At 44.3% G+C, this 20,340-nt stretch overlaps 1 protein-coding gene across 11 annotated transcripts in view; it reads left to right on the forward strand.

Annotated features, from left to right (window-relative positions):
• The window catches only part of AMOTL1 (angiomotin like 1), a 155,661-nt gene that overhangs the window by 52,850 nt on the left and 82,471 nt on the right, over nucleotides 1-20,340 (forward strand). Inside the window, exon 1 of one of the 11 annotated variants that reach the window (XM_025993252.2) lies at nucleotides 1,677-1,950. The exons of 9 other annotated variants lie outside the window; for them this stretch is intronic. In XM_025993252.2, the coding sequence (XP_025849037.1) occupies nucleotides 1,902-1,950 (49 nt within the window). In that variant the 5' untranslated portion in view covers nucleotides 1,677-1,901. Of the gene's footprint in view, nucleotides 1-1,676; nucleotides 1,951-20,340 lie in introns of those variants that run through there. One more of the 11 variants, XM_072726212.1, reaches the window with a different exon arrangement.

Consider the following 20,340-nt stretch of genomic DNA (forward strand, 5'->3'; position numbering starts at 1 on the left):
TTTCCCACACTGGCTCCCTACCTCACAGGGGTATTGAAAGGTTGATTGAAATAATAATAGCAAGTATGCGTTCAGCATTTATAAGCATGGGTGCTAAGTATTTTATTTGTGACTTCATTCCATCCTTCAACCATCACTGTGGGATGGCTATTTCCATCACCTTGCAAATGAAACTGAAGTTTAGAAAAGTCGGGTAACTTGCCCAGGGTCATACAGTGAGTGAGTGGGTGAGTGGTCACTCAACTCCTACCTGTTTTGTTCCAGTGGATGCTTGTAACAATTAAATTGTGCTGCCTCCTAGGATATAGTGTGTTATCTAGTGGGGGCAATTAATAAATGTTAGCTTCCTTCCTTATTTCTCTCCTTTTTTTTTAATCCGTTACTTCTTTCCCACTCTAATTTCCTACAAATGCTACCTGCATCTGAGCCCCACCACCATTCAAGGCTCCCCTTTCTCCTGCCTGTAGTCAGTCCTTTATTCCATATTTTTCAGGCATCTCTAGTGGTTTCCTATTTTCTGGTTGCATAACTTGTCTGGGTTGACAAGTTATATGAACTAATTAAATGAATCCTAGAAAGGCTGGTTAGCTGCTGTTTCCTTTGTTTCTTTTATGTGCTATCAAGTACTGGGGTAGCTGACGTGAAATGGAGTAGGTATTCGGTAAATGATTGTTAAATTACTGCATTTGGGTTTTATCTTGGGAGCAGAGGTTACTGAGCCATCAGAGGAATCAGAATAGACTGGAATCAGGATGCACAATCCACCAGAAGTGACTGGAAGGGTACAACTGCTGGCAGACTAATTGGGTAATTACCACAGTCCAGGCAGGAATCCCAAAAGAAATCCTGGTCTGGTGAGAAGGGAAAGAGAGGCGAGGAGCACAAATAAGTGTGGTATGCACCGACCCTCCTGTGGAGGTCTCTTTGGCAGCAACTGTTCTATTCCTGGGCCTCTCAACCTGGCGTGGCAGAGCAGGTCTCGGAAAGCGAGGGGAGAAACGTCGTGGCTGGGAGGTTCCAGGTCCCCGGACCGAGGCTCCAGGGGCCTGCCCAGGGTCGTTGAGCGAACCAGGATGGGTGAGTAGTGCTTCTTAATAGGGCCAGCGGAATCGGCAACATTTTTCCAGAGTCCCTTTCTGTGCTTCCACCGGGGCAGATAACAGCCTGTGGGTTGTGACCACAGGGTATCCAGTTTTGCGGACACGTTTAGTACCCAAGGCGGTACGGTCTGTTTTGACCCTCCTGCTGTCAGCAGCCAGGCGCCCGCCCCGTGTGTCATAGACGCACCGGGGCCTGGAGGGTGCACAGAAGCGCGGCCACTTTTCACCTGGAAATTCCACTGAAGAAAAAAAAAATCCGGAATATAACCTAACCTGGATTTTGCGGGCAGACCGGGAAACCGGTGGGAAGGAAGAGCAAGTCGAAGGAGGGAGAAGTGTTGAGTCTGACGTTAACTAAGCCGAGGCAGGGACTAACCGGCCCCGCTGCCCCCTCCGGGAGGCTCCGGGAGGCTCCGGAGACACGTCAGCCGGCGACGGCCCGGCCCGGGAGGGGCGGGAGGGGCGGGAGGGGCGGCAGCGGCTGCGGGCGGGCTCTAGGGCCCAGCGGCCGGGCGCCGGGGCGGGGTGGGGTGTAGGGTTACAGGCTCCGGCCCGCGACCCTCCCCGGCGGCCCGGGGGCGCGGGGCGGGGGCGCGCGGGGCGGGGAGCGCGCGGGACGCTCTAGGACCCAGCGGCGGCCGGCGGCTCGGGCTGGAGGTGAAGCCCGGGCGCTTCTCCCCTTCCTGTGTGAACGCGGCTGACTGTCGGGCGCCGTTCCCCGCGCCGCCCCGCGCCATGCCCTGCGCGCTGCCCGGCGGCCGCCTGCCCCAGCAGCGCCCCTGAACGAGCCATGGTCTCCTCATGCGGAGGGCAAAGTTGCGCCGGGGAACTTGGGAGTCTGCGGTGAAAGGTAACCGGTCCCTGCCCCGGGTGCCCCGGGTGCCCCGGGTGCTCCGCGTGCCGCGGGTGCTCTGGGTGCTCCGGGTGCCCCGGGTGCTCCGCGTGCTCCTCGTGCTCCGGGTGCTCCGCGTGCTCCGGGTACCTCGGGTGCCCCGCGTGCTCCGGGTGCTCCGCGCGCGGGGAGGGTGGGTGCCTCCGAGCGCCGCTCCTCCACCCCTGGCCGCTCGGGCGCGGGGCTCCTCCTCGGGGCCCAGCGACTCGGGCAGCCGATTCGGCGCCGGCGGCCGGAGCGTCAGCCACCGCGGTCTTGCTCTTCTTTACCCAGATGGGGTTAAAAAAAAAAAAAAAAGCCGGAGCCTGTTTCCGCGCCGCCTCGCAGCCCCCGGGTGCCGCCCCGCACCGTCCGCGCCCGGGAAGCTGCGCGGCGCCCCCGAGCGGGGCCCTGGGGTGCGCGCGCCCGACGCGGGGCCGGCCTCCCCGAGGGGCGCTGCCCTACGGCCGGCTCTGCGGGCGCGCCCGCGCGGGTCTCCCGGCTGCGGGGGAGGCGGCGGAAGCGGGGCCGGGGGCTGTGCCCTCCGGCGAGACAAAGGCGCGCGCCCGGGCCCGCCCGACGGGATGCGGCGCCCCGGCCGGACCCTTCCTGCCCGCGGGGGCGCCTCGGCTCCGGCGGGGGCGGGGCGGGGGCGGGGGTGGGGGCGCTGGCCGGGGGGTCGCGCTCCAGACCCGGGGCTCGGATCGCGGTAGCTGCTGCGCCTTTGTTCTCTGCAGACAAGTTTCTGGGACAGACACCGGGGAGTTAGACTTCATCTGCTCTCCCTTGATGGCAGCGCTGCCTTTACATAAAGACACTGGTTTCGGGGGGGATATTAAACTTTCCGAGTGGAACTGGTTTTTCTTGGAATGTGACATTTGCGGCGGGAGGGAGGTTGGCACGTCGGCGGGCGGCAGCCCAGCGGAGCCGGGGGCCCTGCGCGGGGGCAGGGGCCGGGACCCTTGGAACCGCCGGCGCCGCGCGCTCCCACCCGCGGGCCTCTGCCCCCTGCCCGCGCTCCCGGCGCGTCCCCGAGTGCCACCCTCCGGAGCCCGGGCTCAGGTCCCGGCTCCCACCCGCGGGCCTCTGCCCCCTGCCCGCGCTCCCGGCGCGTCCCCGAGTGTCACCCTCCGGAGCCCGGGCTCAGGTCCCGGCTCCCACCCGCGGGCCTCTGCCCCCTGCCCGCGCTCCCGGCGCGTCCCCGAGTGCCACCCTCCGGAGCCCGGGCTCAGGTCCCGGCTCCCACCCGCGGGCCCCGCGCCGCGCCCCGCCCTGCTCCACTGGGGCGCCCGGGAGACTTTCCCTGCCCATTTTTGTTGGAGGGTTTTGCTATTTTGGCCTGGGTGTTGCTTTACTGTCTTCGAATGGCAGTGCCCTGGGGAATGCCCGGCTACTCTGTGGATCCCCCCCTGGGCGGGGGCTCGGGCAGAGGGTAGAGGGGCGCCCCGGTCCTGCGGCCTCCTAAGGCTTCGCAGGTGGGACCGAGAGCACTTGGTCCACGGGGTCCCCCAGCAGCTCGGCGGTGGTAACGTGGGGACATGGTTGCCCATTTCCTTCTTCCAAGCACCTTAGGGGACTCGAGTGCTTGTACTGTTTACGAAGCCCTCGAAGCCCTCGGTGGTAGCGTACTTAGGGGGTCCCGAGAGCCACTTACAACGCCTGAAGATGCTTTGGACTGCCCCAGACAGCAACGGTACTTGCCACAAGCGAGTCAAACCAGAATAGAGGGATATTAATAGCTACTATACCAAAAAACTTCCTTCCTTTTCGGGAAGTGGAAAGCCAAGGCTTGAAATGTTGAACAATTATGGCTCTCTGCAGGGCCTGTGGGTCCCTGCCAAACGGATTTGACATTTCCCCTGGCTGCCCACCGCTGCTGGACCCCCACTGCTCCCGGACCCCAGTAGCTCTCTGTTGGTGTCAGACCCAGGACAAGGATTGGTGGGCTCTCTAGATTGCAAGTTCTTGAAGAATCTAGACCAATTTGAAATTTATCTCCCAGGACGGTGTTCTGAGGATTATAGTGCAGCTCGTATGAACATTCTTTATGGGAATTGTGTGGGAACAATACTTGAATACACTTTGAACTGTTTTGCAGAGGAGTAAAGGGTTGGAAACCACTGCTTTGGCCAGAATGAAAAGGAGGAAGATGTAAAGTAGAAGTTTTAGAGATGCCTCTAGTCTCCCTGATGGGGAGGATGTGTGGTTTTTGGATAGGTACAGGTTGACTTTTGTGACATACATTTTTCGAGATTGATAAGGGAACCCTGGTAAACTCTGCAAGTGGGTGGGAGGGAGAAAAGGTGCCGGCACTTAAAATCCACCCTCCCTCTTCTTTTTAAAATTCACAGAAGTCTTGGTCTTTTAGGTTCTGTGTGAATGGTGGAGGGTGAAGAATACTAATGCACTGAAGGGCATGTGGAGATCAAAGCATTTAAAAATACATCTTTTCATGGAAGCTAATGGAGGACTTTCAGTTTAAATGAGATTTAAAAGTGCTGTCCTTAAGAAAAGCACATGAATGCAGAAATGTGAGTAATTTTATGGGAAGGCATTCTGCTGTTTAGACATGAGAGCATCTGCCCTTGGCCAGTGAGCCTGGAGACTTCTGTGGGGTTTGTTTTGTTTTGTTGATGTCTACCCCGGTGGAGAAGAGCAGACCCAGGGCCTGGAGGAAAGATGGCCCAACTAATTGAAATTAGGAAGCAGCCCAGCTGGTGAGCGTTGCGTGGAAAGGTGCAGCCCCTAGGTACCCGTGTTGGTTTTCTTCATAGTCATTTGTGAAACCACTTTGAAAATGATAAAGCACTGTATAACGTGAGGCTCTTTAAAAAAAAAAAAATAATGAATGACTTCCGAAACAAGGGATTGCTAGTGAAAACTGAAAAAATTGTAAAGATTTTCCAGGCCATTAAAATAAAAGGCAGTAACTTTGTAAGACCTGTTGGTAGTTCTGATCTGCAAAATTCTCCCAAAGTAGCATCCCACCCCCATGAAGCTAATCTGCGTTTCAAATGCATATGGAAGCTGCTCTGGTCAGGAAATCCTCTAGTGTTTTGAATAATTTTTCTTCTTCTATTTTTTTCATTAATTTTGGTTGGCTCTCCTATCCCAGAATTCACTAGGCAGTGGAATACTTGAAAAGCCAGGGGTAAGTTGGAGGTCAGCTAAGAGGACATATTTGATTATAAGGTTTGTTGGAAATTGTCTGAGGTTGTTGAGGTTTTTGTTTGTTTGCTTAGCAATTTTTAAAAAATTTTTATTTTGTTGGTTTGACTTTGTTTTGTTTTGGAAGAAAGGCAAAATTTAAATCTTGGCCATTGTGGGTAGGTCAGTACACTACTTTTGCTGAGGGAAGCCACGCCTGGGCTTGTGCGTTGGCACCACGCCGATTCTCTTAAATTGTGAGGCCCTTGGCCTCTGTTCTTGTGAAACAGGGTTTATTCATTCCAGGCACTTAGGATAGGACTCCTGGATTCCCAAAGGGACTCAGACATCAGGCTTTTTTTTTTTTTTTTTTTTTCTTTTTCCATTTTTACGAGGGGGATGGGAAAGTAGCTCGAAGATGTTAGGAAATGTATCCCTGTTCAGACTCTGGAGAATTGGATTTCACGTTTTTAAAATAAAAATGAAGTCACATAGGCCTACTCTGTGCCTTTAAATCTGTGTTTGGGGTCTTACTGACCAGAAGTGCAGCCATATATGCCTCTGCTTTGTTCATTTTGTTTTGCTTTTAAGCAAAATGCCTATAGTTCACTTTTTAAAAAAAACTTTTTATTTTGAAATGATTATATAGCTTTATGGAAAATTGCAAAAATAGTAGAGAGGTCGTGTGTACTCTTCACCCATTTTCCCCCATTGGTAACATCTTACATAACCAAAGTACAGTAGAACCAGGAAATTGACATCGGTGCAGTCCATAGAGCATAGTCAGATTTCACTGGTTTTACATGCTCACTTGTGTTTGTGTATATATACTTCTTTGCAATTTTTTCCACTCTTGAAGATTCTAGTAACCACTATCAAAGTCAAGATACAGAACTATTCCATTAGCTCAAGGATGTCCCTTGTGCACCCGGTCATAGTCAAGCTACTCACCTCTCCTGCACCCAGCTGCAGTTACCCCTAGGAAGCACTAATCCCCACTCCCTCTCTATCATTTTGAGAATGTTACAGAAATCAAATCAGTGGTATGTGACCTTTTGAGATTAGCTTTTTCACTCAGCATGATTCCCTTGAGATCCACCCAGTATTATAGTATCAATAGTCTGGGTTTTTTTAAATTACTGAGTAGTATTCCCTGGTATGGATATACCACAGCTTGTTTAACCATTCACCTACTGAAGAATATTTGGGCTGTTTCCAGTTTTGAGCTCTTAGAATTAAAGTTGCTGTGAACCTTTGTGCACGGGGTTTTGTACAGACATGTTTTCATTTCTCTGGGGTAAATGCCCAGGAGTGGGATTTCTGGATTTTGGATGGTAGGTGTATGTTTTGTTTTTTAAGACATTGCCAAACTGTGTTCGGGAGTGGCTGTACGATTTTACATTCCCACCAGCCATGTATGAGAGAGCTGACTTTTCTCTGCATCCTCACCTGCATTTGTTTATTATTTTAGCTGTCCCAACAATTGTTCTAGTCTTAGCCTTGTTTTAATTTGCATGCCCTAATGTCTAATCATGTTGAGCATCTTTTCATATGTTTGCCATCTGTATGTCTTCTCTGGTGAAATGTCTGCTCATGTCCTGCTCATATTCCAATTGGACTGGGGTGGTTTTTTTTGTTTTGTTTGTTTTGTTTTGTTTACTATTGAGCTTTGAGAATTCTTCACATACTCTCAATGAGTCCTTTGTCAGATATATGGCTTGCATATATTTTCTTCCAGTATGTAGTTTGCCTTTTTATCTTTTTAACCAGATCTTTTTCTGCTTTTTAACCAGATCTTTTAATCTTTTGCAAAATTAAAACGTTCTTAATTTTGATGAAGTCCAGTTTATTGATTTTTTTTTTCCATTTTATGGATTGTTCTTTTGGTGTCATATCTAAGAATGCTTTGCCTGGGCCTATATCCCAAAGATTTTCTCCTGGGTTTCCTTTTAAAAGTTTCATAGTTTTACATTAAAAAAAAAAAAATGATTTCTTTCTTTTAGAGTGAGTGTGGCTGGGAGGGGCAGAAGGAGAGGGAAACTTAAGCAGAATCTGTGCTGATTGAGGAGCCCGATGTGGAGCTCCATCTCATGACCCTGAGATCACCACCTGACCTGAAACCAAGAGTTGGACACTCAATCAGCTGAGCCACCCAAGGCGCCCCATAGTTTCACATTTTATGTGCAAATTGTAGTTCACTTTAATCCTCTTTTAAGAATTTGTATGTCTGGCTTCTGATCTTAAAAACCATCTCTTAGGTGTGTATTATATATTTAGTGCTCTAGAAGCAGCACATAGTTGAATCAGGCATGTTCCCATCCTTGAGAGCTCACCTCTCAGTGCGGTCATTGTGTGGGCATTTCTGTGTTAAGTATGGTAAAAGAGACAAACATGATGCACTGTGGGAGCACTGAGCGGAGAGGGCTTGCTTTGATGAAGGGAGTCAAGGCTTCCCTGGGCATGTTGCCCACGCATGGTGGGAAGAAAAATCAATTCTTGCCTTTGATCCAGTTTTTGGATATCTGTATTGCCATCTTCGATGTGGGTTATCCTGATTCTTTTTTTTTTTTTTTTTAAAGATTTATTTATTTATTTATGATAGACACACACACACACAGAGAGAGAGAGAGAGAGGCAGAGACACAGGTAGAGGGAGAAGCAGGCTCCATGTCAGGAGCCCGACACGGGACTTGATCCCGGGACTCCGGGACCGCACCCTGGGCCAAAGGCAGGCGCCAAACCGCTGAGCCACCCAGGGATCCCCTGGGTTATCCTGATTCTTAAGCATGTGCTGAAAGACTTGGGATAAACTGAGTGTGGTTGAGGGCTTTTTTTGAAGGGGACATGGCATAATAGCTTAAGAAAATATTAAGACTGCAGTCCTTGAAAGTCAATAACATAAAGAGTCTGAACCACATTAGATAGCTTTAAAATAAGAACGGGTGTTAAAGTGAAAAAGGAGGTGATATTCTGTAGACCTGTTTTGCTTCCTGGCCTCAGGGAACCTGACGTGCTGAAGCCTCACGGATGAGATGGAGACAGTAATAGTTCTTACCTCTTGGAGTTGCATGAGGGTGAAAAGGAGCAGTGCATATATGCAGTGCTGGACTCATTGAAAGCACTCAGTGAATACCTACTCCCATTATTATTAGTAGTAATAGTATTATTAGTATTAGTATTATACAGAGAGACCAATGGTTTTAGAATGTTATGTGTAGTCTCACGTATGTCCTCTCTCTGAGAAACTGGAATCCCAGTTCTTACTTCTAGAAACTTCGCTTTTCACAGTTGGGAACACTGTTTTCGTTTACCAAATAGTATTGATGAGGTGAGAAATTAGGAGGCTCCATTCACAAGCTAGCACTGGCTATGAAGTACACCTTTTTCTCACCTATCAACCAAGATTTTCTGAATAAAGAACAGTTTCCTCTCTGCCCCAGCCACAGGAGGTGGCAGGAGGTCAGTGTGCTCTCAGATCTAGTTCAGACTGGGCAGTGCTTGTGACCTCAGGTACAGTAAGTCAGGTCTGATGTCACCAGGATGTGTCCCACACTTCACAGCCGGCAGCTCCCTTTCCTTTGCCTTGATGACCACATTGTTTGTTTCCCAGAGGAAGTAGAATGGACCTTAGATGTACTGCTCCAGAGCAGTGGTTCTCAAATGTGGGTGGGCATTGGAATCACCAAAAGGGTGATTTACCATGTTTTAACAAAGACTGCGAGCCCCATCCCCCCAGGTTTTGTTTCAGTTAGCTTTTAGAGGGGCCTGAGATGTTTTAACAAAGACTGCGAGCCCCATCCCCCCAAGTTTTGTTTCAGTTAGCTTTTAGAGGGGCCTGAGAATTTGCATTTCTAACAAGTTTTCAAATGATGCTGGCTGGCCCTGCTGGTCTGGGGATCGCACTTTGAGAACCACTATTTGAGAGCAAAGTCTGCCTTTAATCGGACCTAGACTGAGGTGCTTAACTCTTTGGAACTGAATGTGTTTATGTTTAAATGAGGGAGATTGAAAAAGATTGATTTCTCAGGTTACTTGTTAATCTGTGTAACTCCGTGCTCTGCTCTGATCATCCTTCTGTGCCTTCCCCCTTGCCAACCTTGACTTTTCCTTCTCACAGTTGTCTTTTGTCATTCCATGGAAGATAGGCCAAGTTAGAGTGTGTGGTTACTATATACAAGCCATGTTGCCTTGGCTAAGTCACTTACCCTCTGTAAAATAAATAGGTTGACTCCATACTTGAGTTGTAAGGTTATTGTTAGGCCTCATTGAGATAATGCACAAGAAGAAACTACATACGAGGTAAAGCATGGTGCAAAATTTATTATTTTGAGCATCCCTGATTACCCTTTAGAATGGTATCCTTGGGCCTGAGGATGGACTTCTCCTGATGTTGAATCGTACAGCTGCTGGGCGCTTAAAAGGATTACATGAAGTTTGCAGGGGAAGGATCCCACATGGGGAAGGACCCCACATGGATGAATGGTCGGGCTAGGGTCTCCGAGGGCCTTCAAAACTGAGATGATTTGAAGGCACATTGATGTGTAAATGTGGTAATGACCAAAGAAGGGTTTGGTGCTGAGAATGAGCTTGAACAGATGCTAGACTGTTAAGAGTCTGCTTCCTCACAGTTGAGAACTATGATTCCATGACATTTTTTTTTCTGACAGATTTGGAAGATGTGATCTGGCCCCCATCTGTTTTTATTTTGAGTTCTTGATCTACACTGGCCACAGTGACCACTAGCCACATGTGGCTATCTAAGTTAACCAAAGGCAAATAAACTGAAAATTCAGGGCCTTGGTCATATGAGCCGCAATTCAAATGCCTAATAACCATTTCCATTAGCGCACCTGCCTTTGTCAACGCAAGGCAGGAGGTAGGCCTTGGGTCCACCGGCCAGTGTCCGGACTTGCTCAGATTCTGGTCCACACTGCATCATCCTGACAGTTGCCCCCTTTGAAAGTGTTCTGAAAGCTGTAAGGTTCTTTACCCTTCTCCCCATCCAGGTCCCTGCATTGACTTCTGAGATACTTCTTGCATACTCTACCTTCCTTTGCATGTGTACACATCAGGTGGTTAGGCGCTCATTACCTGGCCCTGGAACTCACGCTAGCCATACAACAGGTCTTCCCACTTCTGTTCTTTTGCACCTCTTTCTGATCTGCTCTGTCCTTCCTTCTTTTCCTCCGCCCTTCTCAGAAAAGGCAGAGCAAGACAAGGATGATAGATATCTTGTCTTCCAGGCTCTCTTTGCTTTCCTGCGTCAGGTGGGGCTTTGCATGCGCCCTGTGGCCCTGAGCCAGGAAGGAAGGAGGCACCTCACAGCCTGCTGCTTCTCAGCTGTGAGGGCAGCTCTGGTTAGTGTGACCTAGGAATGTGACCCCCGAAGGCAGGTGTGAGGCAGACCTTGTCCTTCCTGACATTAACTGTACTTCTGAAGGACTCTGAGAACCAAATGTCTTAAGAGGAAGCCACTTATGTCTAGGGGGTTGGGGGGAAAGGGGTAAATATGAGATTCTCTGGCAAGGGACAGTTTCCTAAGGAACCAGTCTCTTAAATACCACCGCAGTGAGTTTGATTCCTCATCCTGGTTAAAGCTCATCAATGCAGCAGTGAAATCAGTGGTCACATTGATGACCTTTGTATTAGATTCAGACCTGAGATTCACATCTCCAGAAATGTTCATTATGGAATATTCACTGTGGAAGAAGAAGAGAGGTTTTTTTTTTTCCCCCCCACTTTAAAGTTAAGTGGGAAAGTTTGAAAGATACAAGGGCAGATAAGATGGCCTGTCTGGGATCTTTTTTGAGCAATGGGGGATAAAAGAAGAGGAGAAATAGAAAAAGTGGCTAGGAAGCCTGCTTTTCCAGAATTAGGGAAAGTCAGATACAATACATAGGGGATAGCATTAAATTCACTGCAGAACACATGTAACACCATTTTAGTTCATGTATCTAGAAGAGTGAAAGAAAATGTCTTCTGAAATCAAAATAGCTTAAATGAAGACACGTGGGAAAGTAATCAGCATCACAAAACCATTTACACAAACCTTAAATATAATGGGGCTGTCAGAGGTTTGCAAAATATAATGGGGCTGCTGGAGGTTTGCAAAAGGACATAGTCCTGGCTGACTTACCTTCCTGTGGTTGTGACTCGCCTGATCACAAATGAGTAGTCGTGGTGTGAAAAGTGGGGAGTACGTTGACTTTAGCTGACTTTGAGATTTGATCCTGTAAAATATCCATCCAAAAAAAAAATAAGAATGTAAGATCTAAAAATGTCTACTCTGAGATATGGATTATCTTAGTCCTGAGTTCAGAAATAACATTTCCTGAAATTCTGAAGTTTCTTACCTTCAGCTTTCTCCAAAGTAAATCCTAGGAATTTGGAGAAACAAATTGAAATGAATACAAATACTTCTATTTTAATGGCAGTTATTAAGTGACTAAGATCACTTTATTAGTTTAGGAACATAAAATGTGTTATGTGTAATTAAACTTGCTCATAAAGTGAACAGATTTTGTGGTATTAAATTTAGTAGTTAGTAATCAAAAATATTCTAATTGAAATTTACTTTGAAATATTTTCATCTTCTCTTAAGGAAGGAACATGTTGAACGTTAGGAAGCATGACATTTCTCCTTTTTTGGACAGACTATAAATTAGGCAATAATTGGGATCACTGCTTAGTGAATATCTGTTGAACAAGGAACTCTGGACTGTACAAGTCAATACTAAGGTGGAGGATTTGATGAGGATACAAGAATAGGATACAGTCCTCCATCTGACATTGGAGGCTCTGTCATGTGCCTGGAATTGGATTAGACATGGGATATATGTCCTTCGCTCCATGGAATTTGTATTTTAAAAGGGATGTAATGAGATAAGTCACTAGAAAACAAAAGATAAAAATGAACTGGGTTTATTCTGCTCTGAGAAGAGGATAGGAAACAATTTATAACTGCCTTTCTAGTATTTTATCTTCCCTGTGAACTGATTAAGAGGGAATGGGTTTCAGTTACAGATATCATGACTTCTAGAAGCGGAAGAGTTCCGTGCCAAGGAGCTTGGGAGGAAATGGATGTTGTAGATACAACTGAGGCATTACTAGAAATGGTGGGGGTGTCTCCTTCTAGAAATCTCTTTAAATTGAGTGAGTATGATTAATGTCCTCTGTGAATGTGGGAGGTGGGTGGCTAGTTTTGATGTGTTCATCTGTGGAGCTTTTGAGGAACTTGAGGCTAGTTTTGATGTGTTCATCTGTGGAGCTTTTGAGGAACTTGAGGCTAGTTTTGATGTGTTCATCTGTGGAGCTTTTGAGGAACTTGAGGAAGCTTGTGTGGCTGGAATAGTGAGTGATGTGCACAGATCAGATTCAGTAGGTTCTCTCGGATGAGGGCAGGGAGCCCTTGGAAAGCCACCAGGTGGGGTTGTGTCAGGCACATTCTATGGCAACAGCACAGATTGTGTCTACATTTGCCTTTCAGTTTCCTCTTGGATTGAGTGAGTTGTACAATCTGGGAAGAACAGTGGAAAACTAGCGCTAATTATGCATCATGATTTGTTGTAAAGTCTGCCTTATTTAATCATGAAGAAAAAGCATTTAGGAATCTATGACACGTTGTTTACTCTTTCAGTTTAAGAAGTTAAAAAAAACAAAAACAAAACAGTCCCAGACTCTTAATTCTGTTCATCCTGCAACTTTACTGAATTCACTCACCAGTAATAATAGTTTTTTTGGTACCATCTTTAGGGTTTTCTCTACTTAGTATCATCTGCACACGGTAATAGTTTTACTTCTTACTTACTCATTTGATTGCCTTTTATTTCTTTTTCTTATCTGATTGCTGCAGCTAGGACTTCCAATGCCATATTGAATAAAAGTGGTAAGAGATGACATCCTTGTCTTTTTCCAGATCTTAGAGGGAAAGCTCTGTTTTTTAACATTGAGTATGATGGTGTTTATCAATAACTATACATCTCCAAAAAAATATGTAACTATATCTCTCCATTAAACAAAGCTGAAAGCTCATCAGTGCAGCAGTGAAATCAGTGGTCACATCGATGACCTTTGTATTAGATTCAGACCTGAGATTCACAATCTCCAGAAATGTTCATTATGGAATATTCACTGTGGAAGAAGAAGAGAGAGTTTTTTTTGTTTTGTTTTGTTTTTTTTTTTTTTTTACTTTGTATTTGTAATGCTTAGGGAAGAGGACAAATTCTCCTCCTTCCTCCCACACCTCCCAGTAACTATTCTATTGGCCTTCTGTCTGAAGAGGAGCTTCCAGCTGGGCATGTTTAAGTTAGAGCCTGGTTCCTGATACCTTCTCCAGGTCCACCTAGGTGACAGACAAGGTAGGAATACTGAAGAGCCTTTGGATGACACCATGTATGTATTCTTTTGGTCTCTTGATAGTAGAACTGCACCATTAAGTTTATTTTCAGAGAAATTGTATATTGTAAGACCTCTCCACCCAAGTGCTTGGAAAATTGGAAATGTAATTTTCATCTTGTTTGTCAGTTTCCTGAGCAGTCTGACCTAAACAAAACTTTAAATGTGTTCGTCTTTGATCTGCTCTAGCATCGTGCTGTTTTGAAAAAGCTCCCTCATTTGATCATTTCTTGAAAGCGGATTTTATAGCACTGATTCCTGTTCCATTCCCCATTCTCATACAAAGAATCTAAAATGCACTGAGCACTTACCATGTGCTAGAACACTGTTCATAGCCCTTTACATGCACTGTCTTATTCAATCTTCATGATGGCCCTATGTAGTAGGTCCAATGACTAGTAGGTCCAAATACTGTCTCCATTTCCTGATAAGCTAATGAGCATCAAGAAGTTAACTCATTTGCTCAGCACGGAGGTAATAAATCGTAGCATCTGGATTCTTACACTGCTTAAGAAACAGATTTGCCAAGACAAAATGAGAAAAATTGGTTCCCTTTTTCTTTTCTTTCCATTTGGTGACTGTTTTCTCCTCTGTGTCTGTTATTCTTTAAATCTTTTAATACTCTGGTAATTCTGATTTCTTGGTGTATTGGGTATTTGGTAGTTGTTTTCTTAAAAAGGAAATAAATAAAGGGAGCCTGTCATTTAAAAAAAAAAAAATCAGTGGCCACTATTTGTTGCCAGTGCTAAAACTCAAACTTTCAAGTGAAAACTAGAATTTTGGAGAATTTGGATTTGGCACTCTGAGCTTGATAGCTTCCTAATACGCAGAAGACTTTTCTGATGATCTCAGTCCATGGTATATGATTTTGTTGATGTTACATACTTGAAATATTTCCTTGTATGGAAGATTTGCATGGTTCAGTGAACGATTGTTTTTCCAAGTGACCAATGTATGAAATTATGAAATCATGGGTAAAGAAAGCTCCCTCCAAAGTGAAAGATGGACCAATGGATTTAGAGGATTATCCAAGACAAGGTCACTGGTACAGTTTTATATTTCACATTGCAACCACCTTTAAGAAATTAGCACTTGCTGAGTTTTGGTATTATTTCAAAGAGTAGTCACAGTCATCTAGAAAGGCTATCATAATACTCCTCTTTTTTCCGATTACGTATTTGAATGAGGCCAGATTTCCTTCATCTGCTTCAGCTCAAAATCACACAGCAATAGATTGAAGCAGAAGCAGATATGAGAATCTAGCAGTCTATTAAGCCTGACATTAAAGAAGTTTGCAAAAATTATAACATAATAGTGTTTTGACTGCTTTTTGTTTTAGAAATGACTTGGGTTTTTTTTTATTTATTTTTATTTTTTTATTTTTTATTTTTTATCAGACAAACTAGATTTTATTTATTTTTTTTAAAGATTTTATTTATTTTTTTTTCTTTTTTTTTAATTAATTTTTATTGGTGTTCAATTTACCAACATACAGAAAAACAGCCAGTGCTCATCCCGTCAAGTGTCCGCCTCAGTGCCCGTCACCCATTCCCCTCCAACACCCGCCCTCCTCCCCTTCCACCACCCCTAGTTCATTTCCCAGAGTTAGGAGTCTTTATGTTCTGTCTCCCTTCCTGATATTTCCCAACATTTCTTTTCCCTTCCTTTATATTCCCTTTCACTATTATTCATATTCCCCAAATGAATGAGAACATACACTGTTTGTCCTTCTCCGATTGACTTATTTCACTCAGCATAATACCCTCCAGTTCCATCCACGTTGAAGCAAATGGTGGGTATTTGTCATTTCTAATTGCTGAGTAATATTCCATTGTATACATAGACCACATCTTCTTTATCCATTCATCTTTCGATGGACACCGAGGCTCCTTCCACAGTTTGGCTATTGTGGCCATTGCTGATAGAAACATCGGGGTGCAGGTGTCCCGACGTTTCATTGCATCTGAATCTTTGGGGTAAATCCCCAACAGTGCAATTGCTGGGTCGTAGGGCAGGTCTATTTTTAACTCTTTGAGGAACCTCCACACAGTTTTCCAGAGTGGCTGCACCAGTTCACATTCCCACCAACAGTGTAAGAGGGTTCCCTTTTCTCCGCATCCTCTCCAACATTTGTGGTTTCCTGCCTTGTTAATTTTCCCCATTCTCACTGGTGTGAGGTGGTATCTCATTGTGGTTTTGATTTGTATTTCCCTGATGGCAAGTGATGCAGAGCATTTTCTCATGTGCATGTTGGCCATGTCCATGTCTTCCTCTGTGAGATTCTTCTTCATGTCTTTTGCCCATTTCATGATTGGATTGTTTGTTTCTTTGGTGTTGAGTTTAATAAGTTCTTTATAGATTTTGGAAACTAGCCCTTTATCTGATATGTCATTTGCAAATATCTTCTCCCATTCTGTAGGTTGTCTTTTAGTTTTGTTGACTGTATCCTTTGCTGTGCAAAAGCTTCTTATCTTGATGAAGTCCCAATAGTTCATTTTTTTTTTTTTTTTCCAATAGTTCATTTTTGCTTTTGTTTCTTTTGCCTTTGTGGATGTATCTTGCAAGAAGTTACTGTGGCCAAGTTCAAAGAGGGTGTTGCCTGTGTTCTCTTCTATGATTTTGATGGACTCTTGTCTCACATTTAGATCTCTCATCCATTTTGAGTTTATCTTTGTGTATGGTGAAAGAGAGTGGTCCAGTTTCATTCTTCTGCATGTGGATGTCCAATTTTCCCAGCACCATTTATTGAAGAGACTGTCTTTCTTCCAATGGATAGTCTTTCCTCCTTTATCGAATATTAGATGACCGTACATTTCAGGGTCCACTTCTGGGTTCTCTATTCTGTTCCATTGATCCATGTGTCTGTTTTTGTGCCAGTACCACACTGTCTTGATGACCACAGCTTTGTAGTACAACCTGAAATCTGGCATTGTGATGCCCCCAGATATGGTTTTCTTTTTTAAAATTCCCCTGGCTATTCGGGGTCTTTTCTGATTCCACACAAATCTTAAAATAATTTGTTCTAACTCTCTGAAGAAAGTCCATGGTATTTTGATAGGGATTGCATTAAACGTGTAAATTGCCCTGGGTAACATTGACATTTTTACAATATTAATTCTGCCAATCCATGAGCATGGAATATTTTTCCATCTCTTTGTGTCTTCCTCAATTTCTTTCAGAAGTGTTCTATAGTTTTTAGGGTATAGATCTTTTACCTCTTTGGTTAGGTTTATTCCTAGGTATCTTATGCTTTTGGGTGCAATTGTAAATGGGATTGACTCCTTAATTTCTCTTTCTTCAGTCTCATTGTTAGTGTATAGAAATGCCATTGATTTCTGGGCATTGATTTTGTATCCTGCCACGCTACCAAATTGCTGTATGAGTTCTAGCAATCTTGGGGTGGAGGCTTTTGGGTTTTCTATGTAGAGTATCATGTCATCGGCGAAGAGGGAGAGTTTGACTTCTTCTTTGCCAATTTGAATGCCTTTAATGTCTTTTTGTTGTCTGATTGCTGAGGCGAGGACTTCCAGAACTATGTTGAACAGCAGTGGTGAGAGTGGACATCCCTGTCTTGTTCCTGATCTTAGGGGAAAGGCTCCCAGTGCTTCCCCATTGAGAATGATATTTGTTGTGGGCTTTTCGTAAATGGCTTTTAAGATGTTGAGGAAAGTTCCCTCTATCCCAACACTCTGAAGGGTTTTTGATCAGGAATGGATGCTGTATTTTGTCAAATGCTTTCTCTGCATCTAATGAGAGTATCATATGGTTCTTGGTTTTTCTCTTGCTGATATGATGAATCACATTGATGGTTTTATGAGTGTTGAACCAGCCTTGTGTCCCAGGGATAAATCCTACTTGGTCATGGTGAATATTTTTCTTAATGTGTTGTTGGATCCTATTGGCTAGTATCTTGTTGAGAATTTTTGCATCCATGTTCATCAGGGATATTGGTCTGTAATTCTTTTTGGTGGGGTCTTTGTCTGGTTTCGGAATTAAGGTGATGCTGGCCTCATAGAACGAATTTGGAAGTACTCCATCTCTTTCTATCTTTCCAAACAGCTTTAGTAGAATAGGTATGATTTCTTCCTTAAATGTTTGATAGAATTCCCCTGGGAAGCCATCTGGCCCTGGACTCTTGTGTCTTGGGAGGTTTTTGATGACTGCTTCAATTTCCTCCCTGGTTATTGGCCTGTTCAGGTTTTCTATTTCTTCCTGCTCCAGTTTTGGTAGTTTGTGGCTTTCCAGGAATGCGTCCATTTCTTCTAGATTTCCTAATTTATTTGCGTACAGCTGTTCATAATATGTTTTTAAAATCGTTTGTATTTCCTTGGTGTTGGTAGTGATGTCCCCTTTCTCATTCATGATTTTATTAATTTGAGTCTTCTCTCTCTTCTTTTTAATAAGGTTGGCTAATGGTTTATCTATCTTATTAATTCTTTTAAAGAACCAACTCCTGGTTCTGTTGATCTGTTCCACAGTTCTTTTGGTCTCGATATCATTGAGTTCTGCTCGAATTTTAATTAACTGTCTTCTTCTGCTGGGGGTGGGGTCTATTTGTTGCTTTTTCTCTAGTTCCTTTATGTGTAAGGTGAGCTTTTGAATTTGAGATCTTTCCAGTTTTTGAATGGATGCTTGTATTGCGATGTATTTCCCCCTCAGGACTGCTTTTGCTGCATCCCAAAGATTTTGAACGGTTGTATCTTCATTCTCATTAGTTTCCATGAATCTTTTTAATTCTTCCTTAATTTCCTGGTTGACCTTTTCATCTTTTAGCACGATGGTCCTTAACCTCCACGTGTTTGTGGTCCTTCCAAACTTCTTGTTGTGATTAAGTTCTAATTTCAAGGCATTATGGTCTGAGAATATACAGGGGACTATCCCGATCTTTTGGTATCGGTTCAGACCCGATTTGTGACCCAGTATGTGGTCTATTCTGGAGAAAGTTCCATGTGCACTTGAGAAGAATGTGTATTCAGTTGAGTTTGGATGTAAAGTTCTGTAGATATCTGTGAAATCCATCTGGTCCAGTGTATCATTTAAAGCTCTCGTTTCTTTGGAGATGTTGTGCTTAGAAGACCTATCCAGGGTAGAAAGAGCTAGATTGAAGTCACCAAGTATAAGTGTATTATTATCAAGGTATTTCTTGAGTTTGGTTATTAATTGGTTTAAATATTTGGCAGCTCCCACATTCGGGGCATATATATTGAGGATTGTTAAGTCCTCTTGTTGGATAGATCCTTTGAGTATGAGATAGTGTCCCTCTTCATCTCTCACTATAGTCTTCGGGGTAAATTTTAATTTATCTGATATAAGGATGGCAACCCCTGCTTTCTTTTGAGGACCATTTGAATGGTAAATGGTTCTCCAACCTTTTATTTTCAGGTTGTAGGTATTCTTCTGTCTAAAATGAGTCTCTTGTAGACAGCAAATAGATGGGTCCTGCTTTTTTATCCAGTCTGAAACCCTGCCCCTTTTGATGGGGTCATTAAGCCCGTTCACGTTCAGAGTTACTATTGACAGATATGAGTTTAGTGTCATCATATCTATTCAGTCCTTGTTTTTGTGGATTGTTCCACTGAACTTCTTCTTAAAGGGGAATTTTAAGAGTCCCCCTTAAAATTTCTTGCAGAGCTGGTTTGGAGGTTACATATTCTTTCAGTTCCTGCCTGTCTTGGAAGTTCTTTATCTCTCCTTCCATTTTGAATGAAAGCCTTGCTGGATAAAGTATTCTTGGTTGCATGTTCTTTTCATTTAGGACCCTGAATATATCCTGCCAGCCCTTTCTGGCCTGCCAGGTCTCTGTGGAGAGGTCTGCTGTTACCCTAATATTCCTCCCCATAAAAGTCAGGGACTTTTTTTCTCTTGCTCCTTTAAGGATCTTCTCCTTATCTTTGGAATTTGCAAGCTTCACTATTAAATGTCGAGGTGTTGAACGGTTTTTGTTGATTTTAGGGGGGGATCTCTCTATTTCCTGGATCTGAATGCCTGTTTCCCTTCCCAGATTCGGAAAGTTTTCAGCTAGGATTTGTTCAAATACATATTCTGGCCCTCTGTCCCTTTCGGCGCCCTCGGGAACCCCAATTAAACGTAGGTTTTTCTTCCTCAGGCTGTCATTTATTTCCCTTAATCTATCCTCATGATCTTTTAATTGCTTGTCTCTTTTTTCCTCAGTTTCCCTCTTTGCCATCAACTTGTCTTCTATGTCACTCGTTCTTCCACCTCGTTAACCCTCGTCGTTAGGACTTCTAGCTTGGATTGCATCTCATTTAATTGATTTTTAATTTCTGCCTGATTGGATCTAAATTCTGCAGTCATGAAGTCTCTTGAGTCCTTTATGGTTTTTTCTAAAGCCACCAGTAGCTGTAAAATAGTGCTTCTGAATTGGCTTTCTGACATTGAATTGTAATCCATATTTTGTAACTCTGGGAGAGAGGGCTGTTTCTGTTTCTTTTTTTTGAGGTGAGGTTTTCCTTCTAGTCATTTTGCTCAGTGCAGAGTGGCCAAAAACAAGTTGTATTGGGAAAAGGAGAAAAAGAGAGAGAAGGAAAGAAAAGAGAAAAAGAAAAAAAGAAGAAGAAAAAGGGGGAAAAGAGAAGAAAAAGACAGAAAGGAGAAAAAAGAAAAAAAAAGGGGTGGGGTGGGGTGGGGGAAGCAATCAGAAATCAAAAAGAAAGAAAAAAACACAAAACAAAACAAAAACAAAACAAAAACAAAAACAAAAAAACAAAACAAAAAAAACCACGGGGGAGTATCTTCCGATTCTGTGTACTTTAAGTCCCTTGACTTCCCTTGGAACTGGTCCGTGTCGCTGGTCTTCTGGGGGAGGGG

The sequence above is a fragment of the Vulpes vulpes genome, chromosome 11 (assembly GCF_048418805.1).
Source record: "Vulpes vulpes isolate BD-2025 chromosome 11, VulVul3, whole genome shotgun sequence".
Lineage (NCBI taxonomy): Eukaryota > Metazoa > Chordata > Mammalia > Carnivora > Canidae > Vulpes > Vulpes vulpes.